The sequence below is a fragment of the Desmodus rotundus genome, chromosome 1 (assembly GCF_022682495.2).
Source record: "Desmodus rotundus isolate HL8 chromosome 1, HLdesRot8A.1, whole genome shotgun sequence".
NCBI classification, from domain to species: Eukaryota; Metazoa; Chordata; class Mammalia; order Chiroptera; family Phyllostomidae; genus Desmodus; species Desmodus rotundus.
The window spans coordinates 100,497,898-100,517,063 of record NC_071387.1 but is presented as its reverse complement, the minus strand read 5'-3'; the positions used below and the strand labels follow the sequence as shown (position 1 = coordinate 100,517,063).

General features: G+C 44.8%; 1 protein-coding gene and 1 non-coding gene across 2 annotated transcripts; one reads left to right on the top strand and one right to left on the bottom strand.

Annotated features, from left to right (window-relative positions):
* Positions 1 to 2,980: 2,980 nt before the first annotated feature.
* MEFV (MEFV innate immunity regulator, pyrin) lies at positions 2,981 to 17,411 on the top strand. The gene is made up of 10 exons (XM_024553276.3): positions 2,981 to 3,361; positions 6,453 to 7,271; positions 8,904 to 9,310; positions 9,735 to 9,830; positions 12,170 to 12,400; positions 12,804 to 12,826; positions 14,617 to 14,732; positions 14,909 to 14,941; positions 15,310 to 15,342; positions 15,503 to 17,411. The coding sequence occupies exons 1-10, from the start codon at positions 3,085 to 3,087 to the stop codon at positions 16,054 to 16,056; spliced, it is 2,589 nt and encodes an 862-aa protein (XP_024409044.2). The 5' UTR covers positions 2,981 to 3,084; the 3' UTR covers positions 16,057 to 17,411.
* On the bottom strand, positions 5,695 to 5,880 carry LOC112298524 (U2 spliceosomal RNA). The gene has a single exon (XR_002974161.1). It is a non-coding gene; the product is annotated as a U2 spliceosomal RNA (small nuclear RNA).
* Positions 17,412 to 19,166: the final 1,755 nt, after the last annotated feature.

Below are 19,166 nucleotides of genomic sequence, written 5' to 3'. Positions count from 1 at the left end.
AGCAGCTGCATTGGACTTTGATTTGTCAAGCTGTCCCTAAAAAGGGCACACATAAGTCCCAGACATACAGGAAATAAGAGTTTGACATTCCACTCTAATTGTTAAAGATTTAAAATGCACCCCAAGAACTATAAACCTATTTTCACATTTCTTCATTGTAAAAACTCACTGGAGCCTAAAAAATGAAAGCTTCATGAGCCTCTCTTCACCTAGAAATGCCTCAGTGACATCAAAACATCACTTTTCAAGAAGTGCCTTCCTCAGAATTGCCCATTGCAGAAGATGTCACTGCAATTGCAAAAGAGACTGGAAAGCCCAGCGTCCTGTCCAGTTCTGTCATAGGTGATTTAGTCTCAGCTCAGAAGAGTTTCCTGGCCAGTCAAGACAGGGTCAGAGATCCAAGAAACACAAAGGATTCTGCAATCATCACATAATTTCATCATTCTGCGTCAGCAGTGGGAGGTCGCTGTGTTCCATAATCTTGCACTGGTCCTGGTCCTAGAGACACCCCAGTCAACACCCTGCTGACCAACCTGAGAATTTTACAGTCTGACATTGGCACCAGAAATGTGCATTTTAGGGAAAATGTTGGGTTGGTGGTTATTTTTTCAGCAGGATCCAGAGAACAGGGTATTGGCAGCTGTCACACCAAAAGCACTGACTACTCTGTAAAATACAAAACACGTAAGCCAATTGGACAATAAGATAAATTCAATCAACCAGAACTCATTGAAGCCTTGATCTCAGGCTGGTCATACACGGGGTGGTTTGTTCAGCCAGGTATCAGAATGTTGTCACTGACCTGTGGGAGTGGTCAGTAAGGCCCATTTTGAACTTCAGTGGTCAGCTAAAAAATGTGACATTTAGAGATGCATAGTAAAATTATCATGCAGGGAGACAACATTGCAAAGGGGCTAATAGAGTGGGTTTGAATCCTGGCTGTGGGCAAGTTACGAAGCCACTAATTCTGTCTGTAAATGGGGTGATGAATCCTGCCATGAAGGGGAGCTGCAGAAATTCTGGGAGAGAATGGATATAAAGCAAGCTGTGCTTTATAGAGTAAGCACTGTTAGAAAGTAACTACATTACCAACGAAATATCTGTAAACCAAAAATGCCATGAGAAAGACAAAGGTTAACCCAGAATATGGACTGTAAGTCATAATCTAAGTGCTAGAAATATCACCATTTTGCAACCACCATTATACCCAATGATTTAGGAAAGGATCATCAATGAATGCTAAAACCATGGGATGAAAAATGGTGGGAGAACCAGACATTTCTGCTCAGATTACTAATTAATTACAAAGAAAAATGTCCCTTTACAATGGAGAGATCTCAAGGATGCCTGAATGGACCCTCAGTCTAATCATGAGGAAACAATCACACAAATCTAAACTGAGAAACATTCTGCTTCGAATAGACTTTTTAAAAACATTAATATTTTCAAAGAATCAAAAAGAGCAGGGCCTTGGCTGGTGTGGCTCAGTGGATTGCGTGCTGGCCTGTGAACCGAATGATCGCCAGTTCGATTCCCAGTCAGGGCGCATGCCTGGATTGCGGGCCAGGTCCCCAGTAGGGGGCGTGAGAGTCAACCTCACACTGATGCTTCCCTCTCTTTCCCTCTCTCTGGAAATAAATAAATAAAATCTTTTTTAAAAAGAGCAGGGAAGTGTGAAAGTGTTCTAGATGAAAGGAGCCTATAGAGACACGACAACTAAAAGCAATGCATGATGTCTGACCGGGGCCCGGGCTGAAGAAAAAAAGTCGTCAAGGACATTATCAAGACAGTTGAGGGAATTTGACTTAACAATGTTATATTTCCTGAGTGTAATGACTGTATTTTGATTATTTGAAATAATAGACTTGTATCCTTGTCCATAGTATTTAGGATATCTAGAGTACTTGGAGTGATATCTGATAATGTTTTCAATGTATTATCAAATGGTTCAAAACAAAAGAAGTGGTGCATGAATGTGAGAAAGAGAGCAAAGAGAACATCACCAAATACTATAAAATGTTAACAGTTTGTGAATCCAAGGAAAGGATTTATGTGAGTTCATTGTACTTATGCTCTCAACTTTTTTGTAGGTTTGAAAATTTTCAAAACAAAAAGCTGGGGATAAAAATTGTGTTATGCAGAAAGACAGAAGCAGTTAACTGAGGAAGAGGCCAGTTCACCCTGACCTCATGGTTGTACAACTGCCATGAGCCCCCATGGGGCAATGGGCTGTGAGTTCCAAAGGACGCCTGTGCCTTTTTTAACCTTGTTTCTCCGGCATCCTGACATGGTGTTCAGAATATGCCTCCTGTGAGTGTGCATACATGAGTGTTCTCTCTCTTGGATATGCTCCCAGGAAGCCAGAGCAGAGTCAGCCCTGGGAACAAACAAATGAGGATGGTGGTCCCGAGCATAGCACTATGAAGCCCTCGTGTTGCTGGTGCCACCAGACAATTGGAATTACATTAACAGAGGTGACACCAGGGCTTGCCTCCTGGCCATGCCCTCTGGCCTTGCCTGCCTTCTTGGGCAGAGAACCACAAAGCTTGCAGGACTGTATTTACTGCTCCCTATTCCCCAACTATTGGCTCTGGACGGCCAATAAAACCCAAGAGTCTAGAGGAGAACAGTTGGCCAGAGGGGCTGACCCTCATCATGGTCGTCTCCAGTATGGGACCAGGGAATCTGTTCCCACCCCCGAATCCTGAAAGTAGGAAAGAGGGAAGCATCTGAATGCCTGCCCAAAGATCAAGAGGCTGGAATCCGATTCCCGACGCTCCTTCACAGGCTTTCCCACAGCCCGACAGTCTAGCCCTTGGAGATGAGAGCTGGGGCACTGGAAGACCACGTGTGTGGCAGGCATCAAGCCCTCCCAGCTGGAAAAGTGTCTGAATCTGGGATAAAGAGAACACAAGCCACCAATCACCTCTTACAGTCTCAGCTCTCACCAAAGCACAAAGCATTTCCTGTGCCTTTTCCGTTATTTCACAAGTTCTTCTCACTTACACCCTGGGCTCCAGGACAGAGGACCTTTCCTCCTCCCAGAAGCCAGAGAGCTGGCTCTAACTTCTCCTGGTCAACACCATGGCCAAGACCCCTAGTGACCATCTGTTGTACTCCCTGGAAGAGCTGGTGCCCTATGACTTTGAGAAGTTCAAGTTCAAGCTGCAAAATACCAGCTTGGAGAAGGAGCATCCTCGGATACCCCGAGGCCAGCTCCAGACAGCCAGGCCAGTGAAGCTGGCCACTCTGATGCTCACCCACTACGGGGAGAAGTGTGCGGTGCGGCTGACACTGCAGGTCCTGAGGGCCATCAACCAGCACCTCCTGGCAGAGGAGCTCCACAGGGCGATTGGTCCAGGTAAGCAGACCCCATGTCCCCTCCTCTGCTAGCTGTTCTTGAGGTGGGGTGGAAGGTGCAAGAACGAGCACTCTATCTTAGAGACTAGGAGTCTGGGGTCTACCAAGACGCTAGTGAGTTTGCCAAACAAGGCCCTTTCTCTGCTCTAGTCTTTGGAGCTGGATTAGTAAGGCTAAGGCTCCCAATGGCTTAAAAAGGGCAGGGGAAGGAAGTAGGCAGCTGGGGTTTCCGACTCAGGGAAGGATCAGGAGAGGCAGGAGCTAGATGCCTGATGTCAAAGAATTCCTCACGTCGTTTGTGACGAACACCTGTGCACAGACAACTATCTGGGTGAGCAAAAATGGCTTGCTAACTGATCGTATTAACAGGGTTTCTAGGTGATCTTTCCATTGTTAACTAATTTCAGTTTTGAGTTCTTCTTTAACACATTTTACAAAGGTCATTTTAAAATTGTCAAAGAAGACTTTCTCCTTTTTCTTTTTTTTTTCTTCCCTCCCTCCCTGCCTGACTTTTTCTTCTTTCTCTTTTCTCTCTTCTCTTTCTTCTCCTTCCTCTGCTACCCTTTTGCTGTACTTTCTGATTCTGTTGTATTATAATCAAATACTGTGGCCTATTTCTGCTTTCTGATTTCTGCTTTCAAAGACATTTTAAAGATTTGGGGGTGGCTAACACATGGTCAGTTTTTTAAAATATCCTTTGGTGTTTTAATTTTTCTTCAATTTATACACTTTGAGAATACATTAGAAATGCTTTTCATGTGTTTCTTTGTGGTAGAACAGTTTAAGTAACATAAAATTCTCTGCTCTTTGAACTAATGATAGCACTAAACCAATTGTAATCTGAAACTGGATTCATTTGATGAATAGAATTTTTAAATTACTTTTTTCATGTTCCAAAATCTGGTCATTAGCAAGTTCAGGGTTTCTCACCAGTTCTTAAGCCATCTTTGGTAACTTACGTTTTCCTACAAAGCCAACAGCAAAGTGTTTTAAACAACTTTAAAATACCTTTAATAATTTGCCCTGGCTGGTGTGACTCAGTGGATTGAGTACTGGCCTGTGAACCAAGGGGTCGCTGGTTCGATTCCTGGTCAGGGCGCCAATGCCTGGGTTGCGGGCCAGGGCCCCAAGAGGGGGCACATGAGAGGCAACTGCACATTGATGTTTCTCTCCCTCTCTTTCTCCCTCCCTTCCCCTCTCTAAAATAAATGGGTAAAATCGTTAAGAAGAAAAACTTTTGGAGAAATAAAAATAAAATAACTTTAATAAGAGTTTCCTCAAACCAAGTATTAAGATGCTAATTACAGGTTATCTTCATTTCTTTATTAGAGTAGCAGTTTTCAAGTTATATCCCAGGGTGGAATTTCAGGGATTATTTAGAATATTATCAAATACTTGATTCCAATTTTATTAATTTTTTAACTTAAAAAACCTAACAAATTCATTAAAATGTATCAGTAACCAAATTTTAAAATACTGAAGGCTACCAGTGTGACAGCTCATACTGTACCTTGAACTCCTCTTTATGTAAATCTTGGAACTGAGCCTTTCCTGTCATTTCTATTTTACTAAACAGTACCCTGAAATTTCAAGGATTTTTTTTCACTACCATTTACACTCACTTATCTGTGGGAGTTAGGGTTTTCTTCACCTCATGAAACCAAAGGGAAAAACAGATATAAATTACTTTCTGAAGTTGTAACTGTCTTTCATAACCTGATTTCAAATTTTTATGCCAAACACCTTGATTCTTTTTATCAAGTCTTATTGAGAAATGATTGACATATATTACTGTGTGTTTCAGGCATACATACAGCACGATGGTCTGATTTACATATGTTGTGAAATGGTTACCACATAGTTTCGGCTAACACCCATCTTCTCATATAGTAAATGGGAATTTTAGGATTTACTCTCTTAACAACTTTCCAATCTATCACACAGCAGTGTGGAAATTCTGCTCACCCTAACTGTCAGGGGCGGTGCCACCTAGCGCCCTCTTCAAATAAAGTTACCCTTTTGAGGTTTTTCGGACTACATGAATAATGAGATTTGGAGCAGACACCTGAAAGAGCGCTTGTGTTTACAAATCTTCAGGAGAGATTTTCCTTCTCTACTATGTCTAATGTCAAGATCTACAGGCACACATTCGTGCTGTCCTCTTCTGTGTGGAAGGGTTTCTTTTCTTCCTTTAAAACCTTTAAATATAGATTTTCAAACATACTCAGGGGTAGAGGGTACTAGGATGAAGCCTCTTTGTACCCATCACCCACTTCAATGATTACCACTATTTGGCTGCTCTGAATAGTAAGCAAGGGAAGCTACTTCCCCCAGAGCGGGTGCACTACATGGAAGTATTGCAATACCAGGTCGATGCGTGGAGTAGACAGAGCAAGCCCCTACCCCATCTCCTAATTCCAAGAATCCATTTAATATATTGTCCTTGGGTAGAGGACATACCAGTTTATCTGATAAGAACAGATACTACACTTGATCTTAGCCAAAAGGCCAAGAAGCAATATGCCTGTTAATTATTTATTGATTTTATAAGTGAATTCTTTATTTATTGATTTTATAATCACACACAAATTCAAACCAATAAGTAGGGTTTTATTTATTTTATGTATGAAGAATTCTGTTTTTGGAATTCTCATATTGGAAATAAATTCTCCTGCCTAAAAAGTTTGAAAGCACTATTTGAAAAATATACAGCAAATAGTATGTTTTCATTTAATGGTAATTGACTGCTATTGTCTAGAATATTCAGAACTTTTCTCTCTTACTTTAAGATTTAATTTATTTATTTTTGGACAGAGGTGAAGGGTGGAAGAGAGGGAGAGAAACATTAATGTGTGGTTGCCTCTCGCGCACCACCTACCAGGGACCTGGCCCGCAACCCAGGCATGTGCCCTGGCTGGGAATTGAACCAGCAATCTTTTGGTTTGCAGTCTGGCACTCAACCCACTGAGCCAAACCAGCCAGGGCTGGAACTTTTCCAATTTCTGTGTGGATTCTCTCCTCTCTCTTTTCCCCCAGCCCTTGGCCTGAGCACCTGACATTTTTCATGCCTTTGCATCTCCTTGCCTTTTCAGAATATCCAATACAAGAAAGTGGCACTGACTGCTGGGCAGTGTCTTGTTCATCTGGGGAGAATAAGCCCAAAAGCCTGAGGATACCAGATGGCCTGGAAGGTGACAGGCAGCAGCAAAGTGGTGATGGGGCACCCAGCCAGCCTGAGGCTGGGAAGGGGCCCCAGAAGAAGCCTCAGGGTAAACGGAGAGATCAGAAGGGCTCAGAGGGCCTGGATGTTCAGGGCAAGCCAGGCCCCAGGAGTGTGACTCTGTCTTCCAGGAAAAGTCCATTACCAGGCAAGCCACAAGGGGAGAAGGGGAGCAATTCAAGCGTCAGGCTACGCAGGAATGCCAGCTCTGCAGGAAGACTCCAAGGACTTTCCAGTGGGTCATTTGCTGGGTCCCCAGGCAGAAAAGAATGCAAGATATCTGAAGCATATGTACCTTCAAAAAAGAATCGACCCAAAAGTCTTGAATTTACCATTTCTTCAGGAGAGAGAGAACTGCCCAATCCAGGAACTCTTCTGCCTCAAGAGAAAATGAGAAGTAAGAATCCTGACTCAGCAGCTATCCTCCACAGAGTGGCCACTCTGGATGTAGGGGCTACCACAGCTCTGGAGAAATGCTCTAGAAATCCAGAACATTCTGTGACCCTGGATGGGGAAGCATTCAAAAATATGCTTTCCAATATGTCATTGGCTGGAGATGAGAAGACCTGGGAGCATCCAGAATCTACACCACCTTTGGAGAAAAATACAAATGAGGGACCAGAGACCCCTGGGACCTTGGGAGAGGTGGTAGGCAGTGAGCTTTTAAAGCCAGGAGTCCCTCCATCTTCAGGTAAGAAAGGACCCCGGAATCCAGATGACCTGGTATCCTTAGGAATGGTGACCTGTGTAGATATTCCTCCACAAACCGTCTTTTATTCCCATTGTATTTATGTTACTGGATCCCTGGGTGCCCCCTTGAGGTCCCCAACCCTTTGAGAATCTGTAGGAGGCTGTGAATCCTGAAAAAAACCTACATATGCATAGCTTCACAAAATGATGCCTTAAATGCCAGTTAGTTATTTCTTACACACTCTGAAATCCTGCTTTAGAATTCCAAGGACTTCATGGATCCCAGGTTGAGCACATGGGAAAGACTGGGTAAAAACATCCCCTTTTCTCAATAGCCCTATGGCCATATGGCGTGGAACCAGGAATCCACCATTTGCCTCTCAGGGAGGAGAGCTGTTGGCCAAAACCCCAGGTCTCTTTTATACTAAGGAGGCAGAAATTAGGATTATGCTGGGTTTTGAATGACAGAAACACCATAATAACAGTAACTGAAACAAGATAGAAGTTTGTTCCTCTTCCACACAAATGATACATACGTGGTCTGAGGCAGATGTGGTAGCTGCCACATGGGCCAGGAATCCAGGCTCCTGCTGCTCTTCTGCTCATCAAATTTGCTTTCAAGCTCATGGTCTCAAATGGTGGCATCCTCATTCCAGGAAGCAAGATAGAGAGACAAAGGAGAATAGTAGCACTTAGGGAAGGTTTCCAGAAGTTTCTAGAAGCTGGTCATGACACTTCCATTTATATCCCTTTAGCCACAATGTAGTCAAGTGGCCGCAACTCACTGCAAAGGAAACTGAGAAATGTAGTTTTATTTGGGGCAGGGTTGAGTCGGGGGGAGCAGCCATATGGACAGCAATCAATTGTACCACAAGGGAAGGAGGGGAGAATGGTTATTATGTGGCCTCTTGCAGTCTCACAGATATTTTATAAATTTCTGGGGCCCTGTGAGAGGCGGTGGTGGGAGGGCATCAGTGGGTTGTGTTTCTATCTCTTCTTGGAGCCCCTGTCATTTCTGCTCCGTGAAGTTGTGCTATGGTCTTGGGGCAGAGCTAATCGGAGCTGTATGTCATCATGGCAGGTTATACCCTTTAGCCTTTCAAAGTCCCCTTCTTTACTTTCATTGAATACTTCCTGAACCTGGGTGTGAAAAGTGGTCCATTTGTTTCTTCATTCAACACACACTTCCCAAAGGCTTACCATGTCCCAGGGACGCTGCTAGGAGCTGGAGGTCTGGCTGTGAGCCAGTCAGGGTCCCCCAGGAGTACCCACTCGAGTCACGAGTAGCCTGGGTGGTTTTATGTGGTAAAGCAAACACTGGTCAAAATGTCTTGCTGTCTTTATATTATCTGTTAGATCAGTATATGTGTGGGAAGAAGGCATAGAATTTATAGCAAAAGGCCTTTCGTTAGGGTAAGTACCCAAGAATTCCAGGTCTTGGGACCGTCATGAGATCTAGCCCTTAGCTCTTAGTACCAGGGACTTGTCTGTTGCCTTACTGGACAGAAATCAGAGGAGGACAAGCTAGGAAGTGGCCACAGTCTAACAGAGAGCTCATGTGTCTTAGGTGTGGGCTCTTTCTCTCCTGTGCTTTTGCATCACTGCTTTGTAACATCTTGGGTTTGTCACTCAGGAGATTTTTCCACTGCCGTGGCCCTAAGAAGGCCACAGGATGAAGCTGTGCATCCCCTTTGCCGTGCCCAGGAAGGAGACCCAGTCGGTGGCACTTGTGTGCACAATTCTTGCAGCTGCTCCATTGCTTCTAGGGATCCCAAGACTTTGGGTGGTTGCTTGTCCAGCTGCCCCAGGTGCCAGGCCTCCCTCCCAATGAAGAACTCTGGAGGCCTTGAGCAGCAGAAGGGCCTACTGATGGCCTGCCTGAGCCCTAAGCCCCTGCCACAATGTGAGCGTCACAAGAATCAGGCCCACTTGCTCTTCTGTGAGGACCATGGGGAACCTATCTGCCTCATCTGCAGCCTGAGTCAGGAGCACCGAGGCCACTGGGTACGCCCCATTGAAGAAGCTGCCCTGGAATACAAGGTAGGGCTTCCTGCCTGGGGGCCCTTCTCTGCTGAGCACTTGGACATGCGGGGGCTTGCTTCATTTTCCCAATGACTCTAGGAGGTTGGTGCATTAGTCACCATTCTTGAGCTATAAATGTCAAAAACACAATACAAATCAGGATAGCACAGAGAGAATTTATCACTTCATGTAGCTCAGAGGTCCAAGGGCCTCACTTCAGGTATGGCTGAATCCAGGTGCTCACAAGGTCATCAGGAATTTCTTTTCCTTGTTTCTGCTTCCCTTGGTGTGATGGATTCATTCTCTCCTGGGCTCCCCTCAATTTGCTCTTGGCTGCACACCCTCAGCTTTATTTCCCAAAGCAGGTTTTCCCCTCTAGTGTTGGTACCAACCAAACATAATAGGAGACAAGTTTAAGCTTCACCAAGTGCTCTTCATCCAGGATCAAATTCAGAAGCAGCTGGAGCATCTGAAGGAACTGAGAAAATCTGGAGAGGAGCAGAGATCTCAGGGGGATAAGAACACAGCGAACTACCTGGTAAGGCCAAGGGTGTTCTATGGCCAGTCTTTACCCAGGTTCACCCCTGCAGAAGGAGGGAGGGGACAGAGCATAAACAGGGGTCCCTGAGGTTCTGTTCTGATTCATAGGGAAGCAGAGCTAATCACATATTTAGAATTAACTGCCCCTGCAGGGCCAGGGGCAGGAAGGTAACAGGTGTCCAAAGATGAGCTCATCCCTGCAGAGGGGGACCGACCACCACAGGGAGGGGCATCTCCAAGGCCACTGTTACACTTTCTCACACTCATCACAGAATGGTTTAGAGAAACCAATACCGGCGGCTGTGGCTGAGGGATGGGATTGACAAAAAGGAAGGAGAGACTTTTCAACTTGAATACTTTTCTTTATTGCTTTTATCGTGGTTGTTGTCTATTTTAATTTTTTACAAAAACAATACTGATTTTTAAAACTCAAATGGTTAAAGTACACATTTTCTTTAAAACGATGGTTTTGCAATGCCACAAATTATTGGCCTTCCTCTGTGGAGCTGACGTGCAGCCTTTGGATGTGTAAACTGCTTCCATTTTACCTGCAAGTGAAGGCACCTACCCCCAGAGCCTTGATTTATCTGATTCATTTCTGTTGGCTGGATCCCATCTCCTCCTCTGGGCTCCAAACTTTTGTTGGGACCCATCACATCACAATGGGAAACAGGCAAAGAGGTCAGAGCAACACAGGCCACCGTGGAAACAAGATGCTATTTTCGGAACTTCTCCTTTTTTCAATAATCAAAAAAAAATTTTAATCATAAGTAAGGGGAAGGAAAAGCTCTTCTTTATAGCATCATGCCAGCTAAAACAAGTATAGAAGAATAACTGAATTAGAAATTTTCATTATACAACCACCAATATAAAAATTGACACCAACAGGAATCTTCAATGAATGCTAAAATTTTTAGATCATTAGAGTACAGGATATTTACATACTCTCAAAGTATACTCCCCAAATTACTTAATAACTATAAAGGAAATGATGTATATTACAGTGGAGAGAGAGACACTTCCTTAATCAAGTGACTGATCCTAGTATTGCAATAATGGGAATGGACAAACTAGAAAACTCTTTGCCTCCCCATGAGATGTGCTAGGAAGACCACGGCATTAAATATGTAGTACTCTGGCCCACAGTGCTTAGCCTGAATTTAATCATAAGCAACATTTTCAGACAATTTTAGGATACAGGCCACTAAACAAGACAACTGACCTGTCCTTTAAAACAAGTCAATGTTACTGCCAACAACATCAAAAAGTGAGGAGGCATTTTTGGCTCAAAAGAACAGGAGTCAGTCCTGTCCTCTTAAGCCAATAATGAGGAGACTTCTTAAGTCCAGTCTTAGTGCATCTGAAGGGCCCTTGCCCTTCTCGGGAGAAGGAAAAGGTGCTCTAGGGCCACTTCACCTCTCCACAGAAGCTCCCCGTGATGATAAGAAACAAGGCAGTACAGCCACGGGTTGACCAGTGTGCAATGGTAGTGGAAGTCAAGTTCACTTACATTCAAATAAACGGACTGACAACCCCATTCAGAGCCATACTGAGAACCTTCTGCATGCCATCACTTGGGGCAGGGGACAGGGAGTGGAGAGAAGTTTCCCTTCTGGAGAGCTTGGTGGTCATAATCTTGTCCATTTATAACCCCAGGTATATGCCATCCTCACACTGGCTTTTAAGGAAGGAAGAAGGTGACATCAGGTATCTTAGTGTTCTGTGGCTGCTGTAACAAAGTACCACCAACTGGGTAGCTTAAACCACGGAAATTTATTCTTTGGCAGTTCTGGAGGCTAGAAGTCTGAAATGAAGATCTTGGCAGGGTTGGTTCCTTCTGAGGGCCCTGAGGGAAGGACATGTTCCAGGCCTCTCTCCTCAACTTGTAGACGTCTGTCTTTTCCCTGTGTCTCTTCACATGGTGTTCTCTGTGTGTGTGTGTGTGTGCATGCCCGTGCCCAAATTTCCCCACTGCAGTGGCCTGCCCCACTCCAGCATGCCCTCATCTTAACTAATTACATCTGCAAAAACCTTGCCTCCAAATAAGACTATATTCTCAGGTACTGGGGGCTAGAAATTTAATATATGAATTTTAGAGAAAACATAATTTAATCTATAATAGGTTTTAGGGCACTTTCCAAGAGCCAGTCCCTTTCACCCTCAGTCTGTTGTGAAAGGTTCTGGTCCATTTTGCCTCCTGCTCTGGGATGCAAGCCTCTAGGAGGCTGAGGGAGCCTACCTCTCATCTACCTCCAGGAGGTGGGCTTCTGGGGATTCCCTGGGCACACATCCACCCTACAGCACAGACACCTACACCTCCCTGTTTCCTGTTCCCAGAAACAAACTGAAGTCCAGAAGCAGAGAGTCAGGTACCAGTTGGAGAAGTTGCACCGCTTTCTGGAGCAGCAAGAGCAGCTCTTTGTGGCCTGGCTGGAGGAGCTGGGCCAGACCATTGGCAAGGTCAGGGAGACATATGACACCCAAGTGTCCAGGGACATTGCCTTTCTCAACAAGCTGATAGAGGAGCTGGAGGCCAAGCAGTGCCAGCCAGAATGGGAACTTCTGCAGGTGAGTATGACTGGACCTGGCCTTGACTGGTACACTGTGCCCAGTAGGATGACATGGACACCCAGCACTGACATCAGCTCTGTCTAGGTCCTTGTGGCTAAGGGTGGGACTTGGTCTTGGTGACGTGCAATGCCTCTTATGCCCAGACCCATTTGATAAGCTCTTAGGATCCCAGAGTGGCCCAGAATCCAGGGGTTCTCCTGGTATCTCCCAGAGGATATCAGCAGGGCTTGGGAGCAGTTATGTTGCAGACCACAGCTAGGCTGCCACCTCGGGGAATTAGAATTAGAATTGGGAGAGGTACCCCAGTTTTGCCAATGTCCTGGGGCCAGAAAGAGAGGCCAGTAGTCAGTACATCCCATAGGAGTGTGGTAATGGAACGCTTCCCTCTTTTCTCTCCTAGGACATCGGAGTCACCCTGCACAGGTATCGAGAGGTCCCCTGGTGATCCCTTGGGTGTCCTGCAGGAAGCATTTGGCGAGCCAGTCCTGGAATGGAGATGTTCCCAACCCTGAGTTTGGGACTCTTCCCCAGGCTCCTCCCATTTCCTGGAGCTACCTAAGGCCTTTTTGGATTTGTGCAGGGAAAACAGGAGTATAATCAGGAGGGAGAACATGAGCTCAAAGACTGGAAAGAATGAACACAGCCTGCCTGCCGTGCTAATGGTGGCTACCTAAGAAACCTCCCTAAATGATTGTGTCCGATGCAATTCACCTCATGAAAACTGTCCCTGCAGAGTGCTTGTGGCCTCAGGGAGGGAACCACTTTCCAGGAGTGGCGCCGCCGAGCCCAGCAGGCAGGGGAGGGGATCAGAGGGAGGAGGCTGGACATTACCATCACCCCAGAAGCCTTACACAATCCTGACATCCAGGCCCTGGCAGATGAACTAAAGCTAAATCTTCAGGAGTGCAACCCAGGAATCAATTTTTAAATCTTTTTTTTTTTTAGTGGTAAAATATACAGAACATAAAATTCACCATTTTAACCATTTTTAAATGTATGCTCAGTGGCATTAAATGCATTTACATTATTATACAAGCGACACCACCATCCATCTCCAGAACATTTTCATCTTCCCAAATGGAAATCCCACACCATTAACCAACTCTCATTCCTCCCACCCTGAACCCCCCGCAACCACCACTCTACTTCCTGTCTTTCTGAATCTGACTCCTCTAATGACCTCATATAAGTGGAATCATACAATATTTGTACTTCCATATTTGGCTTATTTCATTTAGCATAATGACTTCAAGGTTAATCCATGCTGTACGATGTGTCAGAATTTCATTCTCTTTTAAGACTGACTAATATCCCACTGTATGTATATACCAAATTTTGTTTATCCATCCTTCCATCAAGGGACAATTAGATTGCTTCCACCTTTTGGCTACTATGAATAATGCTGCTATGGATACTGGTATAGATATATGTGTTTGAATCTCTGCTTTCAATTCTTTCGGGTATATACCCAGAAGTGGAATTTTTCTACCTCATGCTAATTATATGTTTAGTTCTTTCTTTGAGGAAGCATCATAATAGTTCCCAGTGTCTGCACCATTTTACATTCTCACGAGCAATGCATAAGGGTTCAAATCTCTCTACATCCTTGCTAACACTTTTTTTTTTAATTTTTATTTGATTGATTTTAGAGAAAGAGGAAGGGAAGAGAGAAAGAGAAACACTGATTTGTTGTTGCACTTCTTTATGCACTCACTGACTGACTCTTGTACGTGCCCTGACTGGGGATCGATCCCACCACCTTGAGGTATTGGGATGATGCTCTAACCAATGGGCTACATGAGCAGGGCAATTTTTTCTTAACAATAGCCATCCCAATGGGTGTGAAGTAGTATCTCACTGTGTTTTTTCCTCATCAATTATCATTTTATTTCAATAGAAAGAAAAAGACTAGGGAAGTGTAATTAATTTCACATAGGTAATTCTGGGCTAAACATTTCAAATCAGAAGCATTTTAAGGCCATTCTTAAAACTCATTGTGAAGTTAGTATCAGTGGTTTTTAAAACTCCCCAGGTGATGCAAATCCATGGTCAAAGTAGAGGTCATTTAGAATTTGAAGTCCATGGAGGACTTTGTTTGCAAAGCCCAGGCTGGGCTGGGTGTAGCCTGTGGAGGTTGCACCTCCCTTCCATTTTATGAGAGCTTGGGCCACTCCATGCTCCAGCCCTCTCTGGACAACAGTTTTTGTTTCTAGAGCCAAGATGGTGACTGTCTCTGAGCCATGGACCACTCCTCTAGAGGTAAAAGAAAAGATCCACCTCCTCCACCAGAAATCAGAGTTTGTGGAGAAGAGCATAAAGCATTTCTTGGGTAGGTGGGCTCATGGGAAAATAGGAGGTACCTGCTCACTTCCTCCCTGAGATCCATGTATCCAAGAGCCCCTGGGCATCCCTTCTCCACCTCTCACAGCCTTCTGACTCTGCCTTCAGTCTCCCCCAATCTGTCCCTAGCTGGCGAACTTAACTCTGGCTCCCCTTCTCCTTTAGAAACCCTGCGTTCAGGAATGGAAACCTTCAATGGTAAGTATGATGGTGGTAATATGTGCTGAGCAAGAGTAATTGTGATATTCCCCTATACTATTTATTTCTGGGCATTATTTAGAAGAGAAAAAAGCACCTGTAACAAAGTCAAGAGAAAGGTCACAACAGGCCCTCGCAGGCTCTGTGCAAGATTCACTTAGAGGGGGGTCAACTCATCAGACCACAAAAGTCTCCAAGGCAGGCCCAGGTGCCTAGAAGGAATGGGGTTATAGCCAAGCAGAGGAATCAGGTTCCTGAACATAGGGGTTCTTGTCTTTCCTTGTTGTGAGGGCCAAGGTAGATTTAACCCTCGGAATGGGAATGCTCAGGATTTCCCCACACCCCCCTCATCTCCTTTTTCTCTATAGTTCCAGAACTGATTGGTGCTCAGGCATATGCTGGTAAGTGCCCAGATCAAGGTAAGTGACCTTGGCCTTAATCGTCCCTGTGCTGCCCCTGTGTTCCAGAAAAGCAGCCCTGCCCATGTTTCCTGGAGGTGGGGAGAACCTGTGGGGATGTTGCCCATGGACCCCTAACTAGGTATTCTAATTATCTCTGTAGTTAATGTGATTCTGGATACAGAAACTGCTCATCCCAACCTCATCATCTCTGATGACCTGAAGAGTGTTAGACTTGGAAACAAGTGGAACCGTATGCCTGATAATCCAGAAAGATTTGATAGCTGCATCATCGCCCTGGGCTCTCCGAGTTTCCTCTCTGGCCGCCATTACTGGGAAGTGGAGGTGGGAGACAAGACAGCGTGGGTCCTAGGCATCTGCAAGACATCCATAAGCAGAAAGGGGAGCATGACTCTGTCACCAGAGAAGGGCTACTGGGTGGTGATGATGATGAAGCAAAATGAGTACCAGGTGTCCACCCTTCCCCCAATCCGCCTACAGATGAGGATGCCCCCCAGGCGTGTGGGCATCCTCCTAGACTACATGGCTGGAGAAATTTCCTTTTACAATGTGACAGCCAAATCTCACATCTACACATTCACCAGCCTCCCTTCCTCTGGGCCCCTTCAACCTATCTTCAGCCCTGGGACACACGATGGAGCGAAGAACATGGGTCCTCTCACCATATGTCCAGTGGGTGGCCAGGTGCCTCATTGAATGCCCTGTACTTTGTGTCTTTCTTCCAACTCCCAACCTTGTGTCTTGAGTTCATACTCAACAGTTATTATTGTACATATACTGGGTTCTGGGTGCTTTGGGAAATATAATAAATCAGAGAATAGTCCGTGTGCCCCAGGAGCTTATGGAGTAGTAGTTGAAGTAAGCTAGGTACTTAAGTAGTGGTGTAAACCAAGGGCGAAAAAGGAAAACACATGTAATGATGACATGCCAAGTTTTCTTCAGAGTAGGAAGTACATGGCTATTGCTCAATAAACCCCTGTATGTATTAACACCCTAAGAGGTTCCTGAGACAGAGATCCCACTCTCATTTCCCTCAGGGACCCATGGCAAGGACATGTCCCCTCAGTTTATTCTCCCCTGTTTTGAGGACTTGGGAATTCTAGATTTAAAAAACAAAACAAAAACCAAGCAGAGTGTCCTGCTATAATTTTTTTTGTACCTGGAATAGTAAACTATAATTCTTAAAGAGTACTGGCTAGTCCTGATAAACTGACTCGAAAATTTGATCATAATTCCATTTGTTGTCACTCAATTGATCACTGTGAGATTCCACTTCCCTGCTGAACACCATGAAAGAGATGGGGCTACCGTGGAGGGAAAACATCTGACATGTATTCCAAGTGTCCAGTTATTCTGTCCTGATCTACATCTGAAATCTGTGGGCCTGCGGAATATTAGGTGCTCTAGTTCACAGATGTCCCCCTATCGTCCCATTAGATATAAATAGAAACGATGTAAGAAAAAAATAATCACTGAAGATTAAACTCCAAACTCTTCCTACCCCAACTCCTCTTTCTGTATCTTCACACTAGAGCCTAGACTAGACTCGGGTTCTCCGTGAGTGTGGCCAGAGCACAAAACACATGTTTTGCTGTCCTCATGGTGCTTTCTTCTGTGTGAATAATCCACATGCTGACACAGTTCATGTGCCCTATTTGCTCAGCTGTTCCCTATGGTTGGTCATTTGTTACTCCCAATTATTCCTGCCCTTTTCACAATCAGCTTCGTGTTTATTTTCCACCACCTCACTACACACTTATTATTTTCTCCTGTTATTCTTAAAATAGTTCTAGAATGTGAACTATTTGATAGCACTTGCTACAGTGGCCATATAATCCTCCAGAAAGACTGAAAACATGTCATGCCCAAAGCAATGTTTGACATTATTTTTTGCTGGTTTAATAGAAATATAATGGGGTTTTACCTATGTTTTATTTTATTACTATTTATGAGGCAGTGAATTTTTCCAAGTGAATTTCTACTTTTTACTTCATTCTGTAGAAACGGTACAGCTCCTTTGACTATTTTCTTATAGAATCTAAGTATTGAACTTTTTTGTTGGTTGTATGTTCTTCATAAATATTTTAAATACTAAATATTTGTATCTATAAGATGAAATTTTCCCTGTTTGGTGTTTTTTAATTGTGATATACTTCACATACTGTAAGACTCACCCTTTGAAAGTGTATAGGACTTCCGGTCAAGATCGGCAGAGTAGCTGAAGGCTGTGCTTGCCTTTCCCCACAACCACATCAAAATACAGAACCACCACCCTTGAGAACCATCTGCAAACTAGCTGAATGAAACTCCTAAACTGAGGATATAAAAAAGAAGCCACACCAAGATTGGTAGGAGGGGCAAAGATGCAAAATGGGCTGTGGAGGTGCCTGCTGAGGAACCAGGAAATCCAGCCCTATACCAGGCTCCCCAGACCAGACCACCAGTGCCAGGGAAAAAATTTCTCCAAAACATCTGGCTGTGGAAATGAGTAGGGATTCTGTCTGGGTGACACGCAAGGCTGCTGTTGTCTCAGGGGTTCCTCTTCAAGGGCCTGTGCACAAACTTACTAACTGAGGTTCTCACTTGCTCTGACTCCAGCTCAGGGCCAGCAGCTCAAAAAGTGCCAGGGAGAAAAGGCAAAACTGAATTGTCTGGCTTCAGGGTGAGGACTGGAGAAGCAGCTCTCTCAGGACTATACTGCTGGCAAATTTGTTCCTTTGCTGAGCCCTCTCCCCACACAGCCGACAGGAGCAGACTGGTAACAAATCTCAGTCTCCATCAATATCATCCCACTCTGGTGATTCCCTAAAACCCACCCCACCTAACTCAAACACTAACCCAAACCTCTTTCAGTGGCTGTTCCTAACAAGATGCCAATCTTGGCTCATGCTGGGGACTTCCCTAAAATCTCTAAGAGGTCCACAAACCCAGACAAGCAGCAGCTGGCCTCAGCATGCCCTCTACCTCTTGCTAAATGGCCCTGGGACTAGTGGCAGTAGGCCTTGGTTTGTACCATAGACTCTCTCAGGTGCCTCCAAGTCCAGCACAGGCAGCTATCAAATGCGGATCACTTTGTCACTCCTACCACTTGTCCCCAGACCAGGCACAGGTAGTGGCTGACCTGGGCCTACACAGAAGCCCCCCACCCAAAAGGCCCCAGAACCAACACATCTGGTGACTGGCTTCAGGTTACACCAGAGCATTACCCAGTTAGTTCCACAAATAACATACCCAAACTGTTGACTCTGCAGGCACCACAGTCCCAGTACACAGGGTCAGCCTCTGCACTATAGCTCATCCACTGTAGTCACAACCAGTCCTCACAGCCAGTCAGCCTGAGGGTCAATCCCACCCACTGACATGCCAGCAGTGATCAAGGTTCAACTACAATAGGAGAACACACAAAACTGACACCAGGGACACCCCAGAAAACCCAGCTCAGATGAGCAGGAAGTCTGTACCACTGGGCCCCACAGGACACCTAATAGATAAGGCCACCCTACCAAGATTGGGAGACACAGAGCAGACCTACCTAATACACAGAAACAAATACAGGGAGATAGCCAAAATGAGAAGACAAAGAAACGTCCCAAAGGAAAGAACAGGACAAAACTCCAGAAACAGAACTAAATAAAATGAAGGCAAGCAATCTACCAAATACAGAGTTCCAAACACTGGTTATAAGGACACTCAATGAACTTAGGGGAATAGTAGATGAACACCATGAAAATTTACACAAATAGATAGAAACCATTAAAAGAACTAGTCATAAATGAAGAATACAGTAACTGAAATGATGAATACAT